General features: G+C 41.2%; 2 protein-coding genes across 3 annotated transcripts in view; both read left to right on the top strand.

The window, feature by feature from the left end:
* Positions 1 to 22,715, top strand: part of edar (ectodysplasin A receptor) — a 169,716-nt gene that overhangs the window by 34,372 nt on the left and 112,629 nt on the right. The window lies entirely within an intron of this gene.
* On the top strand, positions 7,593 to 18,095 carry trmt2a (tRNA methyltransferase 2 homolog A). The gene is made up of 12 exons (XM_010766578.1): positions 7,593 to 7,662; positions 8,400 to 9,034; positions 10,340 to 10,448; positions 10,880 to 11,061; positions 11,766 to 11,880; positions 13,035 to 13,150; positions 13,271 to 13,382; positions 13,784 to 13,906; positions 14,894 to 14,969; positions 15,622 to 15,738; positions 15,826 to 15,922; positions 17,211 to 18,095. Exons 2-12 carry the CDS (start codon positions 8,415 to 8,417, stop codon positions 17,347 to 17,349), a joined length of 1,806 nt encoding a protein of 601 aa, XP_010764880.1. The 5' UTR covers positions 7,593 to 7,662; positions 8,400 to 8,414; the 3' UTR covers positions 17,350 to 18,095.

The following is a 22,715-nucleotide window of genomic DNA, read 5'->3' as shown; positions in this document are numbered from 1 at the left end:
ATCAAAGGCATAGAGTCTGGGCCTGTTAAAACAGAAACGTTGACTGATCTTGAAAATGGTGAGATTATTTCAGAACATTTCCAGCTTAATCTGTCTAGTGAAGTAAGTGTCACACCTTGGGTCAAATGTCAAGGTATTGAGTATCGTACCGGTCTTGTTGTCTGCTTAGACTTGATGGATGAGATACCAGTGTTTGGGCAGATTGTTTGTATTTTTCTGATGAGAGCTGAAATTCATTTTTTGGTATTAGACATGGAAAGTTTATTTGTTGAGCATCTTCATGCCTTTGATGTTAAGCAGGATAGTCTTTCAGTCATCAAACCTGATGCACTGCAATTTCATAAGCCTTTTGATCTGCAAGTGCCAATGACACCCTTGTTTATGTTGTCTTAGACAGCTGTGCTGTAATTTTCTTTTCTCCCTCTGGCATTTTTTTTTGTAGTACTGAAACACAGGGTGTGTGTGTGGGTGTGTGTGGTCCAAAAATGTTGTTTGTTGCCTGGCACGGCAGGCAAGAAACAACATTTTTGGACCTCAACTGCCACAGAGGGTTATTTATATACATTTTTGCTGTTGAACAATATTGAATGTTGGTTGAATTGAATATTAGGAGAATTTGTCAGTCTTCAGAGACATGCCACCATTCAAATAAAGCACTTGTCATATATGCTGATATCTGGAATGATTTATTGGTCATTGTAACTTTTAACACCAGTTTGTTGTACATCATAACACAACACATCATACACTACATTTGACACTAGATTAGTGTTCATTTTGAACTCCCAGAGGGTTGAGGCTAATGCAAAATGCAACACCAGTATAATGTGCATTCAACACTAGCTCAGTGTACATTTCTAACTCTTAAAGGTGTTAAATGGGAGAAGATGTGTCACTACTGTAGTTTTATTCTACACCAGGACAGTGTAAAATTGAAGCTGCAGCCAACACTGTTAGTGTTGTTATCGGCGTTGTTGTTCAGTGTTGGTGTTCACGTCTTACACTCTTAGAGTTAGTATAGTAACACTATGATAGTGTTATATTGTCAACACTTTGGAAAGTGTTAATTTAACACTTTGCTGGTGGTTTCCATATAAACTCTTTCATAGTGTTACAATTAATTACATGGGTGTTGAATTTTAGATTTCAAATTTGCTGTGATCTTTGCTTTTTAATGACTGTTCTTAAATGCCATTTTCTTAATGTCTTTCATTTTTGTAAAGCACTTTGAATTGCCTCGTGTTGAAAGGTGCCACATAAATAAAGTTGCCTTGCCTTACACAACTTGTGTTCACTTGTGCATTAACATTTACATAATTTCACAAAATGTTGATTAGACTACTTACTGCAGCATGGTAGCCTGCCGCAATTAAAAACCTAGAGGAAATACATGAAAAGAATCATGTCTATTATGGAATCTGTGTGAAGACGTTTAAAAATGTTTTGGTTTTTAGTTTCACAGATAAGTTAAACACATTTCTTCAAACAAAAGAATACAACATTGGGAGATTACCTATACAAAACATTTTTTTGTTGCCTTTAAGCTTCAAATAGTAAAGGATTTATATTTCTGTGTCCAATAAATATAATTGCATGTTTACGTTATAACACAGGTGAATTTAATAACACTAACGATGGAACTGTTCTATTGTGGTGTCAGGGAGCCAATCAGCACCAGAGCTGGGTCTTCTTCTTAGTGATTATTCTATATATTTTTCATGTGTATTTTCCTTTTAGTTTATTGTCTACTAGGTTAACATGAATGAGCAGGGTTAAGTTGAATGCATGCCCTTACAGAAAAGCACAAATCGCATATTGAATATGTGATATACAGTATATGTGCTTCGAAAAATACTGCATGCTCACTGTGGCTTTGGAAAATGTTTGTGGTGTACCGAGCCAACGTACATTTTCATGATGACATGGGAAATCTAAAAGATAAAATGTGAAATCCACAACATTACATGTGAAGTGTATGAGTTTCCATGTTAAACCTATTGGATTACTTATGAAACCCATCATTGGGCTTGTTTTAATGGAACGGAGAACATGTGAAGATGGTGCCGGTGATGATGGCTGCCGTGTCTTTGGCTCCTCTCCAACTCAGTTTTTCAGTGTTTGTTTACATTTTGTTGTGTGCTTTTAACCTCGCCGGCACATTTGTATTTACTTGCACATCTTAAAAACATTCTCTTGCACTATTTTACATGTTTTATTTGTTTTACGTTCTATATATTTTCATGTTGCACTGTTGGAGGAGCCTGTGACTTAAGTTTTTTTCATTACCATATGTAGCTAATGTCCACATGACAATAAATCCATGAATCTTGAATCTTATTCCAATGGAATAATCAGAAGTCTAATTTCAATTAGCTTTTCATTGGGATCTTTCAGTAGACCAATCAGAGGGCTTGTTTCAATGTTCCAAAAGAAGAGCGTGTTCAATGGACCTAACAGAGGCCTTGTTTCAATGCACAAAACAAAGGGATTTTTTCATTAGACCAATCATAGGGCTTGTTCAATGGCTGTAATAATGCTGGCACATTGTTCCTCCCCAATCATTATATTTTTTGCAATTTCAAGTGTCCATTGTATTGTTTAATATAACTCCACATAACATACTTTGCTATCGCTGATTATGGATTATTTATATATGTAAGACTTACATGTTTGTTAATCAGCTACCTTGTTTAGTTATTTGCATTTGATAAAATTAGAAGCTCCCACAGTGCAGATACTAAATAGTTAGAGGTAAGTCATACCCCTGACCAACAGAGGGCAGCATTGACACAGCGTTGTTGTGCAGCACAGTGTGTGATCTCCATCCCTCCCTGACCTCTCACTCACAATGAGACTAACAGATAAAGGGGTGCTGTCATGTCAGAGGATGTAATTGAACTATTCCACCATCGTTTCCTCTGTTTCTCAATGCTCAACCCACTCGTATTCTTAAGATCAAATCTGTACTGCATCTCTGAATACTTTCAGCAGGGAGGCACAGATGTATTCGGCTTGAGAAAACAGAATTTATCACATGATAGAACATGTCTTGTGATAATAGTTATTTTCCTCTGAAGAAGCTCTCTATGTGTGAGTGCCATTAGTTATGAGGTGGCCATTGTTCTTTGTCAGAAAAATGACAGGGCAGGCCCATCACTGGCAGCTTTAATGCACACTGTCGATCTGCTTGGTTTGATCATTCTGCACAGACACATGAAAGCAGAGAAGGCCGCTCACGCCAGAGAGGACGACTGCTGCGGCACGGCACATAATGAATAGGGGGAGAGATCACTTCTTGGAGTGAGCTGACAATGGTTCAAAACTCCTTGGCATTGACACACTGATTAGAGCTGATCCTGTTACCCTCTTTAATCACTCGTTTTTGTTGGCCATGAATGCACCCATGCATTCCTGATTTGGGGAAAACCTTGAGACGTTGTGCTTTGGAGATGTCACAGGTTTGTCACGGCCTGCTGAGGATCTCTGAATACCTTTGTGTTGGTACATTTCAAGTATTGAAAAAACGTTAAATATCGATCCAAACAGCAAGAGTGCACATGGACAGATACATCTAAATATCTTGTGAGGCTTTCCAAGTCACATTTCACAGACATTTCCACTTCTCTTCCTCATTCCACAGGTCTTAACCAGTTTGTATTTAAGTCCAATAGCAGAGGATTATCTTACACAGAGGGCAGAACAAACTTCTCTTGCCAACATTTACGTGCACCAATCCAAGAGCATTTAAGGCTCATTCAGACACTTTAACCTCCAGAGAAAGAAAAACTGCCTCGGGCTGAACGGCAATTCAAGGAAATAAAAATCAACACCTTATTTCTTATTCAAAAAGGAACTCATTTTAACTGATGTCCAGTTGTAAACATCCTGAGTAACAGTATGCAGATGCTCATTAACAACTTGTAATGTGTCACATTTGATTAGCCACTATTAAACAGTTTAGGAGTGTTTTTTTTCCAACTTTGAAACAAAAAAAAAACATTAAACCATCTAGTACTGTCTATTTGTTTAGGAAAGATTGTGAATTCTTCTGGGGATGAGTCAGTTTGTTTAACTAGCTCAATTTTGGATGGCACTCCATGCACAGAGTGCTTTTTATCAGCATCCCTTGTGGAGGAGGGCTCCTCACTCAGATCACATGTCAATACTCAAGAATGTAGATCTGTCACTACCCACAACTAAATATCATTTTCCCCTTTCATTTCTCTCTCTTTGCGAGGCTCTTTGAAGTAATAGTGAAAGGATCCCAGACTGTAGCAAATTACCTGAGGACTGAAACATTTTTGACATAAGTCCTGAGAGACGGGGCGAGCCACTTTTCCTGGCGGCCCCTTTGGCGTTTTTAATCTGGGGCTGAGGGAGACAGCGGCGCTGACAGAATGATGGGACAGCTGGACATGCTTCCAGGCCAGCAGCAACGGGCAAGAGAAAAGTCAGGAGAAGGGCCACTGCAGACATCTCACCAAAGAGCCAACAGCCCAGGACTGCAGACAGAAGAAGGATGGAGCATGACAAGTGACCAGGGGAGACATCCACCTTCTCCATCTTTACTGAACAGCTGGTACCTCCACTCAGGGAGGATGTGGTTATTAAAAAAAGTGTTCTGTTTTAATTGGCACCAGATGTCATCAATTAATTACATGTCAAGAGAATCATGTGGACGGTAGGTAACAATAGTACATTTCTACCCTAGCAGCTTAGCTAAATTTGATGCCCAGAACTTTGGTGCACAATGGAATATTTAAAAAAGGGTTAAATGAAAAGCCATTATATTTTGTAAAGAAATGTGTGCTCCCCAGAGACTGATTTCTACTCACTGTGAATCATTTCTTGACATTTTTCTGATTCAGGTTAACATTTTAATCTGTCCATTATTTACTTACTGCTCATATACTTTTTACTTCATGAAGAAATACTTATAAACAAATAACATTTCCCACAGCCTTGTCTGTGCTACTAATTGGCACGTTTTAGCGTGCTAACTTGCTAAGCTAATATAAAACATGATGAACCTGAAACCTAAACGTTAACACGTTAGCATTGTAATTGTGAGTGTTGATTTTAGTGTTTAGATCAAAGCATGAAAAACTGTTTTTTAGTGTGTGTAGGAGTAAATATGAAGGTAGAACTAACAGTAGTTAGCTTAGCATAAAGAAGCACGGCAAACCAAAGGTTAAAATAATCTGCCTACCAGCACGAACAAGTATAATAAGAAGGTTTAACGATGTGAAAAGGCTAACTGTGTAATCTAGCTGGCCGGTAGCGCAGCTTACAGATAAGGAATCACTCTTCTTATTGATGAGCCTAACTCAGGAAGAAAACAAAATACACATAATTCCCAAGATGTCAAACTAAGATTTAAAAGAAGTTGCAGTGACTTTATATTGTAGTGCCGAGAGATAGGGAGTCAGAGGCGGTGCAAAATGGTACTTTATTACAGAGCTGTTGACTGGTTGCAGTCCGGGTCGACAAGAGAAAGTGCCAGGAGGGCACACACTATATATAGGTAACACATAACATGTCCGTGTGGGAACAATAGCCACAACTGTAGTTCCAAGTTTGAATTATGTCCCAGTGGTTAAATAGGTGGTCACCATACAAGCCCCCCCAGAATTCAAACATGGCAAAAAAATATATCCCCACGTCCGTGGAGGAAGCACCACAGGGGCCGAGGAGAGTGGGGTCGCAGATGAGGGCCGGGCCATGGAAGGGCCGACGAAAGGAGGCCGCAGGAGAGGGTAGGGGCCCTAACGAGGGCGAGGGCACCCCCACCGGGGGCGGGCCGGAACGAGCCGTCGTAAGGGGCCGTCGTAAGGCATGAAATCTCCAGAAGCACGGAGCGGAATCCCAGGGATGCAGGAGCAGTCACCCCGGGAGGAAGGAGCGCAACCCGGCCGCAGGCAGACGCACAACGGAGGCGGGCATGAAGTCCTCAGCAGGCGTTGAGGTATCCCCGTGAGGCAGGAGCAGCCTCCCCGGGAGGAAGGACAGCAACCCGGCCGCAGGCAGATGCGCAGCGGTGGCGGGCACGAAGTCCTCAGCAGGCGTTGAGGTATTCCCGGGAAGCAGGAGAGGCCAGACAGGGTCCCGGAGCGCGCCACCCACGTGCCGATGGCAGCATGGGCGAAGTCCGAAACCGTCGAGGCGAGACGGGGTCCAGGAGTGCACCGATGAAAACGTGAGTGGCCTCTGGAACCGCCGTCGAGGTGGTGAAAAAGGTGAGAGTGTCCACACGAGGTCAACCGGCTGGTCGAACCTCCTCTCCGGCACCAGAAGAAAAAAAATTGTTAACAGAAACACGTTGACAGCCGTTAGCAGCTAGCCGTTAGCAGCTAGCCGTTAGCAGCTAGCCGTTAGCCGCTAACTATCAGCCATGGGTAGCTGCTAGCTGTTGTTAGCCCAGTGGTTCTCAAAGTGGGGGGCGCGCCCCCCCAGGGGGGCGCAGAGGCATGACAGGGGGGGCGCGAGAGACCAGGAGGAAAAATTGTTATAAAAAAAAAAAAACATAAAAAAAAAAAAAAAATGTTTTAAAAATTATTGATTCGAAAATAATATTATACAGTACTATTACGTCTGGGTCTCTGTGTTTCATTAAAGTTTGGCTCTGTGTGTGTGTGTGGAACGAGCCATTTTGTGTGCGTGCGCGAGTGAGAGCGCACCGGTACCGGAGATCGTTGTTGTTAGCTTCTNTCATTAATTTACTATGTCCATGTTACTACTCTCTCTCCTCTCTATAAGTGATCGGGAGCGTCACTCCCCAGCTTAACCAATCACTTCGCTCTATTCTCACAAGCCTATCATAGCGCTCCGCTAACCTTTTTAAATCTGCTCTCCTCTCTGACAGCTGTCATTTCAGGTGACTCGACGCAACCCTCCTCCTACCCCCTTTTCACCTCCTGTCCCTCTGAATCCAGGGTCAAGCTAACCCCCTCCCCTTCAGACCGACCCCAACCATCCATTCACCACCACCAGTGCCTAGACCCCGGGGGTTTCATCGGATCGGTTCTCCCCTCCCGAATGATACTCCCGCACAATCGCCAAAACTCCATTACATTCATTTGTGTATTCCTGGCAATGCATATGTATTCTTACATCAAAACCGTCTCTCCGACACACACACACACACACACACACACACACACACACACACACACACACACACACACACACACACACACACACACACACACACACACACACACACACACACATTGGGTTAAATTTACTCCCCAAATTGGGATATTGTTATATATATACTAACAGTAGTATCCCTAGAGTACACAATGAACAAACCTAGAGAATTGTTACTATTAATATTAGCCTACTATTATTATTATATTGCAGATCTCAACAATTCGGACACAATTAAGTGTTTAAACCAAAATTCACATTTACCCCAATGAACACATACACAATCGTAAAATATATTGAAAATATTTAACTATTAATATTGCAAAACTTACCGTTAAATTAGAAACATTAATCGTTTAAACGCATTCAAAAAAAGTACACAAAAGATGAATTCAGAAATGGCTCGTGTCTCTTTAAATGAGTTCAGGGTTCACTGCTGCACGTGTTTAAAACAACATGGCGGCGCCCTGAACATCTGAGGCAGAAGTGGAATAGAAAGTAAAAAATCAGAAGGTAAGGCACATAAAAACACATGGTCTGGACTACCACTAAAATAGACCGTTACAGATATTTACCACGATAGGAAACGGCAAACTGGTGCACATTAAAGTTAATAATTACGACTCTATTTCCTTAAACAGATATGCACGCAGCTTCTGTGCACGTTAGTTGCCACCTCATCTGTTATGATGAGTATGCATGACATACAGCCAGAACTCAAGTCTGTAGGAGCTGTTATTGCATTTTATTTAAAGCTATTATTTAATGTGAATTTGTTAGTTACATTCGTATTTTGAAGTTAATTATTAGCATTCTAAATAACACATATAAAATCTCCGTAACTAAGATTGATTTCTGAGCACCCTGTCGAGTTAAAGATTAAAAGCGTATTGATTATTGTTTTTAATTAATAAACAGACAATCATACGTAAGTTTAAAGATTCAAAGGCTTTATTATTACATGAAAAAAAGCTACACTTTTGTGCAAGAAAAATACAGTATAGGGCAGGCTACACACAGTATACTGTACAATACTTATGACATAAGTAAACAAATATACATGTACAATATAATTAGAAAAAGCAAAATATAATACTGTACAGTAGAATCAAATACTTTTATTGTAGCAATGTATGAATATGTGTACAATAAGAAAATGTGTGTATATAAGATTAGATCGCTTTTTTATCACTCAGACATGCTAGACTTCACATATTGTTAATAACTGTATAATTGGCTTGTGTTTTTAGAGCTTTAACAGAATTATGGCAGACGTAAGTGACAGCCCAGTGGTTGATACCCCCGCCTCAATGGAGGAGAAGCCTGTTGACGCCCCACAGGACTCAAACAAAGATGAAGGAAAAGCTGAAGGGGAGAACGAGGAAAGCTTGGACCCCGAGATGTACCGCTACATCAAAGAAGACCTCTTCACATCGGAGATCTACAAAGTGGAGATCAGGAATCTCCCGAAGTTCACCGGCTTCAACGACCTGAAGAAGTTCCTGGCCAAACACGGCCTCAACCCGCACAAAATCAAGCTGTTCGGCAAGCAGACGTTCGCCTTCGTCACCTTCAAGAACGAGGAGGAGCGCGACAAGGCCATGAAGATGGTGCACGGCATGCAGTGGAAGAGCCAGGTGCTGAGCGTGCGGCTGGCCAAACCCAAAGCAGACCCCATCCTGAGGAAGAGGAAGCAGGAGGAGGAGGAAGGTGCATCGGGGCAGCCTTCATCAAAGCGTACGGAGGGAGGGGAGGAGGAGGAAGAGGAGGAGCCGCTCAGCGTGCAGATCGCCAACGTGGTGACGCCGCTGTGGAACGTCCCGTACGAGGAGCAGCTGAAGAGGAAGGAGCAGGAGGTGGTGGGGGTCCTGCAGAGACTCGCCAAGTGAGTGCTGGTGTTTACTGTGTATAGAGAGCATGATGCATCCATAGTGGTACCAGGTGTGTCCCTAGTATGTTGTATAGTATCAGATTTTGATCACAAAGCTCATATGTTATTCTAAAGCAGTGGTTCTCAAAGTGTGGTAAGCGGACCACTGGTGGGCCGTGAGCGCCCCCTAGTGGTCCGTGAGTATATTGGTAACATTTCACATTTTAAATAAATAAATAAATTTTAGTTTTCCACACTCTCTTGGGAATATCTCGGCAATGGAGCGAGCTTAAGCTTCACTTTCAATTGCATGATATAGCCCAGCGCAACACCTTCATCACACACGTTGCCACTTGTTTTCACCATCTTCAGGCGATTTGTAATCTGTTCTAGAAAAACGACGTTTCTTTGGATATTTGTGGAGTTAGATGGTCCGCGAGTGTTTTTTTATTGGTTAAGTGGTCCTTGGTATGAAAAAGTTTGAGAAACACTGTTCTAAAGTCATAAATAACGCAACAACGACAACCAGCGAACAATCACACAAACTCATAACAAGACAAGTATGTGTTCCAAACTCAGGTTAGACCCAGTCAAAAGAAACATATCATTTATATATAAAGGAATAATGATGGTATTACCTTAACATAGTACATCATAGTACAGGGCGAATGTGGCTGCGAGGGAGTGCGGTCGTCTTTCAACCAGAAGGTTGAGGGTTCGATGTGTCTTTGGGCAAGATACTGAACCCTGAGTTGCTCCTGATGGCTCCCGAATGTAATCGTCCCTAGAGCAAGTGGTATTGCTCATTACGAATGAGGTGTGAATGATTCGTAAAGTGCTTTGAGGGGTCGAGAAGACCTGTTAACGCGCAATATAAGTAATGTCCATTTACCTTTTTTTTCTTCTTTTTTTTTAAGAATGGGAAAAGAAACATTTTCAAATTTTGAATGACAAAAAACAGGAACTTATATCAAAAACATTGAGCTTGAAACATAACAACTTTTGACCGACTTCCTTGGACACAGAGGGGACCGCTAAGAGGATCAACACAGAGCTTCTTAGTGAATATATTGACATCTTTCAACTAAAAATAAATACCAGTGAAATTCAATATTTAAGAGGATTTTTGTGTCTGTGAAATCCAAATATATGTTATTGATAAGTTAATACCTATGTCCATGTGTTCTGTGAGCACAATAAAACTCTACGCAAAACGATATTGTTTTAGGGTTGTAATGGATATATGACTAAATGATTAGTGAAGCTACTGTCTGAGCATTTTGCGATACAAACATCTACTTTTGCTTTTTCCTTTTTCAGAGAGATCGGCAGCACCAACAAAGCCCTGCTGCCGTGGCTGTTTGCGCAGAAAGGGAAATACAACAGGATGTGTTGCTCTCTGGAAGCTATCCGGCCGTCTCCCTTACAGGTGGGTCTCCATGTCGGGGCTCATCTGAAATACTACACATATCATACTTTCTTACATAATGCATTATTAAATGTAAGTGTATTGTAATACAAGGGATCCCAAATGCTGAAGTATAGCTACCATGACTGCACAATTATTTTTCCTTTGATCAAAATGGCAACATGGACTATTCAGGCAGAAAGAAGTCAAATGTTTTCTTATAGTCGAAGCATTTTAAGTTAAGTATTGTGGATCTGCAGTGGTACTCAGACCTACAAATCCTATTCTACAGACTTGACTCATTGGCTCAGAACCAAATACGTACCTTACCTTACAGATCCTCTGAAAAAATCACTTCATTTGAAAGAAGTACCAAACCCTAAGTTAGTGCCGTCAGTCTCTTTTTTCAACACCGTTATTTGACCCGTTCGATCTCTCTTCCTGTCTGGCAGACGGAGTACAGAAACAAGTGTGAGTTCCTCATCTCGATGGGAGCAGACGGGGTGGATAAGACCATCGGTTTCCGCATGGGGAAGTATAAAGGGGGCTCGTGTGCCGTGGTGGGGCCGGGCGAGACCACCCACGTCTCCGCTGAGGCCAAGAGGGTGGTCAGCGCCTTCCAGAAGTTCATCAGGTATTATAGTACACAATGGGCCATTAAAAAAAAAACTACAATTTCTTCTCACAAATAGATAACATAAATGGAGATGTACATAAAATCCCACCCGCCTCAGTTTACAGTCCACTCAAATCTACACGACATTGCTCACACACACACATTACCCCTTTCCTTTCAAGCCTTGGCAAATGATACATAAATACAGACACTCTCTGATGATGTTTAAACCACACATACACAACACCTATTGCACGTCTGTTCTTCTCTGTTGCTCTCACTGAGGTTTTTTTCAATTCTTTCCGGTTAATTTGTTTTTTCTGGGAGAGTTTTTCCGTGTGTGAGGGTCTGAGGACAGAGGGGGTCGTATGCTTTGTACACACTGTAAAACTCCTGAGACAAATACGTAGTTTTTGATGATTGGCTGCATAAATAAAATGTAATTGTTTCAAGGCTTTCGTTGTCATTCGTACATAGCTACAGTAGTTATCTTAGGTCACAGGCTCTTCCAACAGTGCAACACAATAAAACAGATACAAATAGTGCCAGTAAATACAATACAATAGAATAGAAGTAGTGCCATAAGAGTCTATATACAAGTGATGAATAATTAGTTTGACTACTGTGTCTCTATTTCTTAGGGTTTCTTAGACATGAGAGTTGAAGTCTTCTCCCATGCATTTCCTGTGTTGCTTTTAATCTCACTCTTATTCTGCACGCAGGACAACACCGTACTCTGTGTACAGCCCTGAAACATATGAAGGGCACTGGAAGCAGCTCACTGTCAGGACTACCAGGACCAAACAAGCCATGGCTATGGCTTTCTTCAATCCACAGGTGAGGACGTAAAGACTGTGTGTGAACCTACGTTTGAGAATATCACAGTCAAGATTCAAGGCTTTTATTGTCATGTGTGCAAAGCTACTGTGTAGTTATGACGATGAACATCTGAGGTCACAGGCTCCTCCCACAGTGACATTTGTGAGATTGTTTTGTAAAAAAACAAAAAGCAAACAAATTAACAAGACAAACATGTTGACGATGACCTAATATTTTATTTATAAGAAAAATATATGCTAGAGGGGGGACGACCAGAAAAGTTTTTTAAAGGGGACCTATCATGCAAAATGCACTTTTGTACGTCTTTTCTACATGAATATGTTTCCCCGGTGTTCCAGGGAACTCACCAAGTGTCAGAAAATACAACCCTCTCTATTTTCCTCCATACCCAAATCTCTTAAAAAGGGGCTGCAACGGATCTGATCCATGTGGATTCTGATTTGCACCTCTATGATGTCACAGAGGTGCACTCCGCCTGTATGGTCAACTCTCCACCTATCAGGGGAATGAGAGGTTGCCGTGGCATGGCAACAGCATAGCAACAGCATGGCAGCATAGTAACATAGTAACATGATGCTTGTGCCTTGCCCCCTCCTTTGCAGTGGGGGGGGGTCAGCTCCAGCTCATGCAAAGACAGAGCTGGAGTGAGGCAAAATGAGGCAGGGCTAAAATGCATGATCTGTTTGGTATTTTGAAAAATAAAACTTATAAATATACCTTATATAGGTATGGCCCTACAGTATATTATTCAAATATAGCATGATAGGTCCACTTTAAGCTTCTTCTTGCCCCTGTTGAACATGACAGACTATTTGAGAATTATTATTATTATTATTATTTTTTTTTAATTTTTACTTTGTTATTAGTATTAATTTGAGTGAGAAAAAAAAGAGAATATATATATTATTGTATATGTTTTTGTTTCTGACATGTTCAATAAACTGACTAATGAAAACAAAATGAAAAATGCAACACAATAAAACAAATAGTCTATATACAGTAATTGGAATATTGATATATGTAAGTTGCAGACAGGTGAATGTTATGGATGTTCTTTCACAAGTCCAGGTGTTTCACAGTCTGATGGCCTGAGGGACGAAGCTGTCCCTTAGTCAGATTGTCCTGACCTTTTCTTGGTTCACTGACTCTAGAAACTTGATGAAGAGGAAGTGGGAGCATTAAAGAACTCCATGAAGACGTACTTCACAGAAGGAGAGGGGAAGGACAGCGGAGTAACGTCTCTCTACTTCATTAGAGAGGGTCAAAGGTAAGAACAACATCCTGGCTCTTCACTTGTGGTATCAGAGAAAGTTAATGACAAACAGTGGAAAGCAGATTTATAAAACATCCTAAATACTAAATGAGTTTTGTTTTGTTTCCTCTTAAGGACTTCTCCTACCCTGGAGGGCTTGCCCTGTGAGCTGGTGTCCGGAGAGGGCAGCATCCACGAGGAAATGCTGGGTCTGAAGTTCAGGATATCTCCTCACTCCTTCTTCCAGGTAACAGAGAGATGACCTCAGAGACTTTCAGCAAATTGGAAAATGCTTGATGTACACTCTTTTTTAATTTACTTTGACTTACTTTTTAATTTACTTTTGGAGTTCTGTATTTGAGAACACAAAGATTACTGGATTTGTTTGAACTATTAAGTTAATCAACGACTATTTTGATATGCCAGAACGAAAATTCAGAAGTCCAGCTTCCTAAATGTCAATATTTTGTGGGTTCCTTTATTCCTCTAAGACGATAAGCTGAATCTCCTTAGATTTGTCCAACATCTATAGACCAAACGATGAATCGAGAATACAAACAGCAAATGGAAAAACATCATTGCTAGCAGCTCTAAAGGCCTTTTGTACACAAAGTGTTCCCAGTGTTAAGTGTTAATGTCCCCCTGCAGGTGAACACAGGCGCTGCAGAGGTGTTGTACTCAGCGGTGGGGGAGTGGGCTCAGCTGAGCGAGGACAGCACGGTGCTGGACGTCTGCTGCGGGACGGGAACCATCGGCATCTCTCTGGCCAAGGTGACCGGTCAACCCAACGTTAACCTGTGAACCTTATTGTGTAACCTATGCTTTGTCCATTTGAACTGACAGGAGTTGGTCATTCTTAATTTATCTGTCTGCACATTCAAGGATTCAAGGCTTTTATGTGTGCATAGCTACAGTGTAGTTAAGACAATGACAATCTTAGGTCACAGGCTCCTCCAACAGTGCAACACAATAACACAGGTAAAAGAATACAATAGAAATAGTGCAGAATAGTCTATATCAGAGTTCGCGTTAACCGAATATTTTCCGTCTATTTTTTAACAATGACGGAAAAATCTGAAAGCAGTTCGTAATTTTGACGGATTAGAACAAACTCAGAACAGTGCCAAAGTTTCCCCGCAGCGAGGCTCCGGTGTTATGCATGCCTGCCAAAAAGGAAATGATACCGTTTCTAAACCAAACTTTGCCGAACAAATAATTGAAATGTCTGTGAGTTTTGGCTTTACGCTGTGCGCACCCCCGCGAGGTGCAGAGGGCATGCATAACACGGCGCTAACAGTTCACGAGCGTGCGCCCCGCCCCCCGTTGACAGTTCTCTCTCTCTCTGGGCAGTGAAAAAATGTAGCGCAACCTCTGGTCTATATGCATCTTATTTTTGGGTATAACTCTTTCCCACTTTCAGCTTTATTAGAGAAATGGGGAGATAGAGGGGAGGATGTCAAAGTCAACTTTATTGTCAATCTCAAAATATGTTTGTACACACAGAAAGATCGAAATACTGTTTCCCTCTGTCCCGAGGTATGAAATAACACATTAAAATACAAGAACACTCAATAAGAATTACAAAATAACCGTTTACTTCAATGTGTAGCGAGCGTAGGCTGTGTTCTACCCGGCATTTGTCGCAGAAGCCCTAGCGCCTATCGACTGCCAGCTCTATTTTTGCAAACATTCTGAAATGTGATATTCTTTATGGCTTGAAAAATAATGTTTATACTATTTGTTGACTTTTGTCTGTAGAGAGTAAAGAAGGTTATCGGGATCGAAATGTGTCAGGAAGCTGTGGAGGACGCCAAGGTTAATGCAAAGCTCAACGGTAAGAGGCCAGATGACCCATACACACAGCCAGTGAATTCGAATTATGACATGTTTATATTTAAGCAATAGCTCACGACAGGCCGTGGTATATGCTCATTATGTCATAGCTAAGGGGCGTGGTTCGGCCCGACGCGAAGCTGGTGTTTTCTTGTCCAGTTTCAGCCCAACTGTATACAGTTAAATCGACCGGACTTCTTTCTGCAGATTTGAGCGTCCTTAACAACGGTCAATAAGTCCTTGCTGCACATTATCCCTTACATGTTTCCATCTTAAGCTTTGTTAGTTAGTTAGTTTCGTAACGGACGTAATGTAACGGTTGTAGCTTTTCTCAGACGCGGAGGGATACTGACTTGTTGTGAAAAGTAACTACAATTCTACCCGTGATATACGCTCATTATACCACGGCTAAGAACCAATCAGATTGCTTGATTTGACTTATCCGTTTTACAATCATAAATGTAGTTCAGTCAGTGTTAACATGGTTTAAGTTAATTGATGTTAAATAGTTTTTATAAATTGGAAGTTTGCCGTGTTGAGGGCTAACCTTCTGCATGTTTGACCCTCTGATTTTGTGTATGACTTCCACAAAAAGCATTTATGTTTTATTTATTTATTTTGTATTATTATGTTTCCTTTGTTTGTTTTTGAAGGTCTGAGTAATATTGAGTTTCACTGTGGGAAAGCTGAGGACGTGTTCCCCAACATCCTCAATGCTCTGGTGTCGCCCAACCTCACCGCCATAGTGGATCCTCCGAGGGCCGGCCTACGTGAGTTCACGGCCAACACATGGAAACTAATTCATTCGCTTCAGGATTTGACACACGTTAAGTTTTCCTTTGTCCTAAACTAAACAGATTCCAAGGTGATTCTTGCCATCAGGAGGGCGGAGCACCTGAAGAGGCTGGTGTACGTAGCATGCAATGCTAAAGCTGCCATGAACAACTTCATCGAGTGAGTCATTAATGGTTTCATTATTTAAAGCAGCAGTTCGATTAAAGGAACACTTCTCCCACACCGTTAAAGGACGATTTGTTTATCAATTGCTGTCACCTTTTTATTCTTAAAGGAAATCCTTTACTCGCATGCCTCCATGGTGATTCAAGAGTAAAAAGAAGAGAGTAGTCTGGTTGAATTGAAGTTTTTTAAGAGCCAAAGAATATCAACTTGTGCACTATTTTCTTGGTCTCATTAACTTACTTCCCAAACTTGTTTTTACAATATCTCACTACGTAAAACTCGCCTTCTAAACAATACTTTCAAACGGTACGACCTCAGTGAAAATGCATGTGTGTTCACAAGTTGATAAATCAATTGAGCGAAAATTAAGGCTATTAAAAAGTATTAAATGGCATTTTTCAAGGTATTACATTTTGTATCAATAAGTATATAAATGGTCCAAAGAGGTTGTATTCTACAGTCTGTCTGAATGTAATCATTGCGTAGGTGTGTAGTGTGATTCTGTGGAGTTTATTTATGGCATCCCGTTGGATTTGACGTCATCTGAACAGGACATCGCACGCTCACTGCTTGATAGCGCGCAAAGGTCCGTTTACGCCGGTTGCTAAGCAACATCGTTATGGGGAAATGCAAGTCTGCGTCCAAATGGTTGGAAGATAAGGAGGAAGGACAATCAATACTGTATATAGTCAATGTGAGGTAAAGTGTGTCGCCAAGGTAACCGGTTAGAACTCCAAGTGGTGATGAGGTCTTAAAATGTATGGAAAGGGTCTTAAAAGGAATTACATCTGACTTCAGGATTCCTGCATATACCCTGGTTTAGTAGGTGGAGTTTGTGAATGGGATGTTTTGATATTGTTTTGGCCCAATCAAGAGTTTTCTTCGATTTTCTTTTGGCAATAGTGGAGCGTGTGAACACTTTAAAAGCCTTCCAACCCTCTCCCATGAGTATGAGAGGTGTATTCTTTATTTAGATCATATTTGCATGCATGCTCCGTTACTTAATGTTATCATTTTAAATAGATTTGACTCTTTTCTGGAATAAAAATTAAAAAAAGTTTTAACACTGATTGTATCTGACCTTTTTGATAAACATCAAATTAATGAAATGTATCACGACCGTTTATTTTATGGACAAACTAATCCTTAAAAGCAATTTCTTTATCGGTATCATCTGTGTTGACGGACTTGTGAGAGGCCAGAACAAGACCCTGAATTTCTCGTCACTAAAGTACATTTGAAAGGTGAGCAATTCTAAAAAGTGTTCCTCTTTGTCTCTCAGTCTGTGCAGAGCTCCGTCTAAAAGAGTTCACGGCGCAGCTTTCCGCCCGGTGCGAGCGATGGCCGTGGATCTGTTCCCTCAGACGATGCACCTGGAGATGCTGCTGCTGCTGGAGAGGGTGGACTACGACAAGCAATGAGCGACAGACACACGCCGGGGGTCTTACCTTCAGAGAGGGGCCCGTCCTTTGATAGGTAGCATGGGGGTCTCCATACTTTAAGTGTATGCAAACAGTACTCAACAGTTTTTTTTCTAGTAATCTGCAAGAGCTTATAGTCTTACATTCAAGTCTGTGCATCCACACAATACATTTTCACCAGTCCTTTTATTTCGTAACAATAGCTTGTGCATGAAATCATCTGTTCGTGTTAATACAGAATGCATTGCACTGTATTTGCTTAACTGAATATGGACTATCCCTTTTTGCTTGTTTAGTGAGAAATAATGTCAGCTCTGCTTGCTAATGCTATTTTTATAAGCTTTCAAAACTACATTTAAAGAAAACTGAGATTGACATTTTGATACTTTGTTAAACTGCGAAGGAATGCCCCAGTACAATGGAAAAAGTAGCATCTCAGTTTGTTTACTTCCTGTTGAATCATTCTGCGTCTGAATTAAAAGTTCTTCCAGTCATTAGTCAAGACATTTTATTTTGCATAACAAACACCACTGAAGTCATGGAGCTCAGGTTGCAATACATACTTCATTTTCTAGGCAGCGACATGTCAAACGACACAGCTGTATGTTTTTCTTCTCACACCGACACACGCACTGAACGGAAAGCACATTCTTAAATCAACCTACAATATCACAACAGCCTGTTTAAACTGGGATGTATTCAAGAGGACTTTATAAAAAAAAAAACAGGCCAAATAATTGACAGAATGAATACACAGTTTGTTCCAGCAAGAAATGTGTATTTCCTGTTGTAGATGTTTTGTCTGTAGTTTGCAGTAACATAAGGACTCTATAAAATGCATAAGACTGTATGTAAGCTTTGGTATACACACTCACCAGCTTGTGTTTGTTCCTGTCAGTGTACCAACGTAAATGTACAAGGCAGCCTTTTGAAAAGTGTATTTACCGTGTGTTTTGAAAATATAAATCACGATGGAAAAGCAAACAATCCTTTAAGACCAGTCTCAGAAAAAATATGCACAGGCTGGCTTCACTCAAATACTAAATTGAGTACAGGGGGCTTGGTCGTTCCACTTCCTGTTGAAGGGTGTTTTAGGTCCATTATACTCTGAGCCCTTCATGAAATTGATAAACTAAGGCAACTCAAACAAGCTAATGAAATGATTATTGGTGTGTGTGTGGCATTAGTACTCTTGAGAGCATAACGGAAAGGATCCTTCGCTCTACATATCTTTCTGTGCTTGTGTTTTACTGCAGAGATTAGGACGTTTCATTTCTTGTACTTCCAAAAGCAAAGGGTCAAGAAAGGCAACACCACGATTACTCCTGTACCATAAGCATGATCAGTCAATGACAAGTGCATAACAAGAGTTCTGAATAGTCGTCACTTCACAACGCATGTTTTCAAATCGTGCAAAACCAAGACAGCAAGTGTCCATTCTGGGGATAAACAAAAAACAGCTTGTTTTTTTCTATTCACCCCAAAAAATATTCATAACACCGACCATTAAAATACCAAATAAACTAGTATGTTTCCCGATTAAAACGATACACGTATTAGTCCCTTTCAAATACGTTAAGCACAAAACTAATAGCTGCAAGGTGTTCAAAACGACACTTCAAAAACAAAACCAAGTGACTGCGGTCAGAGAAACATGCGTTTTTATTTGAATCTGTCGATGTTTTTAAGTCTGCAGCTCGGGGAGTGTTTTTTAAGTGCCGTATAGCTAGTTTGCATCGAGAGGTAGGTGATATTTCTCTACTGTTAGTGCGCATCTACCAGCTGAGGAAGCGTTTCTACTGGCCCGGTCAATGTGGATCTATATTGCCATCAGGTGTGTGTGTGTGTGTAGGTGTGTGTGTGTGTGTAGGTGTGTGTGTGTGTGATGCATATGCATAATTCAGTGATGGGGGGGGGGGTGGAAGTGTGTGACAGTGACGGGGGGGGGGTTTTTTTTTTTTTTTTTCAGTGCTCCAGCAGGGACTTTCAAACGTCCACTGTGCAGAGGGCCTCGCTGCCCGGCTGGGCCGACTCATTGATCGGTCATCTTGGGCTTCTTCTAGTTTTCCTTCCTGTTGGAAAGATGACGGTCAAGATGTTACAAGTTAACAAATTCAATCCGTTCACAATGTTAAAACCATAAGAAACGCGCTACGCTGATACAGACATAACAATGAGGTCTGCTTTCCAGTAGCTTAGTTTCTCGCTTGAGCCTGTTGCTGAACAATATTCATAACAGTTAACACATTCAGGCATAATGGAAAGTTGGGATGGGGGTATGGGACAGAATAAAAGCTAAACATTACTTTATCCAAAGCCATTACAATAAGTGCATTCGACCAAGAAGATACAGGGAATCATATAAGTACATCAGGTTTCATAAGCCAAACAATTTCATAAGTGCTACTCACTGGCTTAGATAAGCCAGTCCTTTGTTAAATATATAAGTGCTTTGTTAGTAATTCTATCTCTCCAAGTGGGAGTCCAAAGAGATGAGTTTCAGTCGTCCCCCGGAAGATGTGTAAAGCTATTCTGCTGTCCTGATGTCCATGGGGAGCTCATTCCACCATTTGACCATGCTTCACAAAAAGCAGCCCGACTCTCCCACCCTCTGCGTGGGCTAGACTTTCTCATCTCTTCTGCAGCTTGTTCAGGATGTGGAGGGTTTGGGCTTGTTTCTTTTGGCAAACTGCTGGAGACTCGATCCACCACTCTTGTCAGCGCTCTCCGTGGCAAAAACATCAGTTAACACATTGGTGGAGGATGTTGCTTACACAGTAATACAAAACCATTTTTCATTTCTGGCATAATCATTTCATTTACATTTCCCTTTCTTGTTCTTCTGGTGGTGATGGTTAAGGAAATGTCTTATGGCTGGTACAACTGAACAGCTGGATAATTGGCTCCACTGAACAATCTACAGTGAGACAAAATTCCACTCGACAAAAACTGAAATGTTAAGAAGACTAAACCTTCCACACTTCTCGAGGCCACAGAAGCGTTTTTAAGTACAAACATTATTTTACCTTTTCTTCACCATCTTGTTGCTTCTCTCGCCGTACATGCGCGTAGCAGGCGCCCCCAAAGGGGGGGGGGTTGCTTGACGTGGGGATTAAAGGCATCTGTAAAGATCTTCTGAGAGCCAGCCTGTCTTGCCCACCCTCCTTGTTCTTGCCTGGTGGCCACATGCACACAGCATGTCAGATCAACAGGAGCATGGCATTTCAAACTAGTTGCCTCCGACACTACAACAGCTTCTTACACATGTGGATAAAGGAGGAGTTACTCCACACCAGCCGCGCACAGTGTGCTTCCCGACACGTCAGCACATATTCACTCTTCGGTTTTCCCGGGATCATCCTCAAACTTAATGCTGGTGTCTCCCAGTTCCCATGGTTTCTGCAGGACAAGGACACAGCAGTACGTTAAAAACATGTTTGGATCTGGGCAACAAGTCAGTTAACGCTAAGCAGGACAGTGGGAGTATGGGGCAGCTGTAATCATGTTTTTGTGAAGCAGCGGCTTTAAAGCACATAGAGGAATGGCTAACAATGACACGGTCTACTCAGAAAACAAGACACCAAGCGATGTTAAAGGTGAGGTTAGGTACGTGGTAGAGAAACCGCTCGAATACACTTGTGTATATTCCATGGGAATGCTATAACATCCCGATAGCAATGAATATCTGAGTGCTTTTGCAATAAAGTACAAATAAAGAAATGTCATCTCTGGAAGCCGTAGTACTGGAAATGTGGGATGTCACCGGATCGTCCTTTTTTTGCTCCCGGATCCGATTCGATCCATTTGATTTTGGACTAAATTTGCCTGATACCGGATTTTTCCGATCCGCTCTTTATGCAATGCATTAAGAGAAAACAAAGAAATAAAGCATCAAGTTGTCCCTTAAGGTTATTTTTTTTTATTAAAATGGACTATTCTATCCAACCATGGAATAGCTTCGTTTCTTTCACAGCAGCATTGGATCAGTTCAGTTGTCAGCATTCTGATCAAAACAAAATAAAGCGTTATCAGTAACCTCGTTAGCTTACTGCTACAATTAGACACTGCGCCCACGCTCTGTGGCCAAGATTTGAGAGAAATAAGCAACCAGGTCTATGAAAACACCAAGCCCCCAAGAAGCAAACACATACATGGTTGTCTGTGTAATTTGAAACCAAAACTAAGGCTTCAGGATGACTTTAGCACTTGGAACTGTGTTTGTTTGTAACATTGGAATAATTTTTTTTTTAAAAAAGTATTAAAAAAAAAAAAAAAAATCCCGATCCCCATTTTTCTCCCGATTCCATCTTCTTGAAAATCACGCTGATCGGTTCCGATCCGCCGATCACGTTGATTGGATCGCGGGGACAGTCTCTAGTTAAAAAGGCTACGACCAATCATCTGAGCCGGCCCGGGCTAAATTAATTTGGATGCCTACCTGCCTGTCAGCCTTCCTCTGTGCACAAACTTATCTCGTGCCTCATTGGTCATTGCGCGTTCGTGTGTGTTTGGGGGAGGGGCTTGTGAGAAGTGGCAGATTCTTCTCCGCTGTGCTATTTCAAATTCTAGCGCACTCCAGCTGGTTTCTCCAAAATGAGCCTACGCCCACCTTTACAGTGTATAAAGATTATCATATGGCAAATAATAATAATAGCACCTGTGTTCAAGTGTAACACATTCCTATATTGGTATCCAAGCTCTTGCAGAATACACTTTAACTCTTCAGTGTAGATTATTTCTTAAATGAACACAATTATTTATTACAATTTTCTTTGATGGGCATCGATTTGGTTCTTACCTTTAAGGCACTCGTGAAGATCTGCATTATGGCGAAGTAGTCCTGCTTTGTTGGTCAAGCTCGTACACCTAGTGTCTTCTATACTGATATGATTAAAAATACATGTGGAGGCAGAAAACACACATTGATTTCAGGGATGCTTTCAAGGGAAATATAACCCGTTCCTGATACCTGCACTTTAATGTCAAAGGTACATACACTTTACATTACTCTTTTCGTACTTCTATCTGAAAAAAAAGTGTCAGATGGTCAATAATTATGCAAGTACCTCCAGTTCATCTGCCCTCCAACGGGCTTCTCCTCCGAGGTCTGCCTTCACAAAGTCTGGAGGGATTGTAGGGGATTTCCAGTGTGGCTCGAGCTGAAGTTCACACCAATACCACTCATGATGAGAGGGAAAGAAGAACCAGAAACATGGGATGCATTGCACTTGAACATTAACCAAACTGTATTATAGAAGAGAATATTAAGGACGTTCTCTCATGTGAACATCGTCTACTTAGAAGTGTTCTTGGTGGGTACGTTGTAACAGTTAGCCATTTTCGGTATGGGACCTTTTTATGAATCT

The sequence above is a fragment of the Notothenia coriiceps genome, unplaced genomic scaffold, assembly GCF_000735185.1.
Source record: "Notothenia coriiceps isolate Sejong01 unplaced genomic scaffold, NC01 NC01_scaffold00003413, whole genome shotgun sequence".
Classification (NCBI taxonomy): Eukaryota; Metazoa; Chordata; class Actinopteri; order Perciformes; family Nototheniidae; genus Notothenia; species Notothenia coriiceps.
Note: the sequence above shows the minus strand (reverse complement) of the source record. Positions and strands in the feature narration are given on the sequence as shown.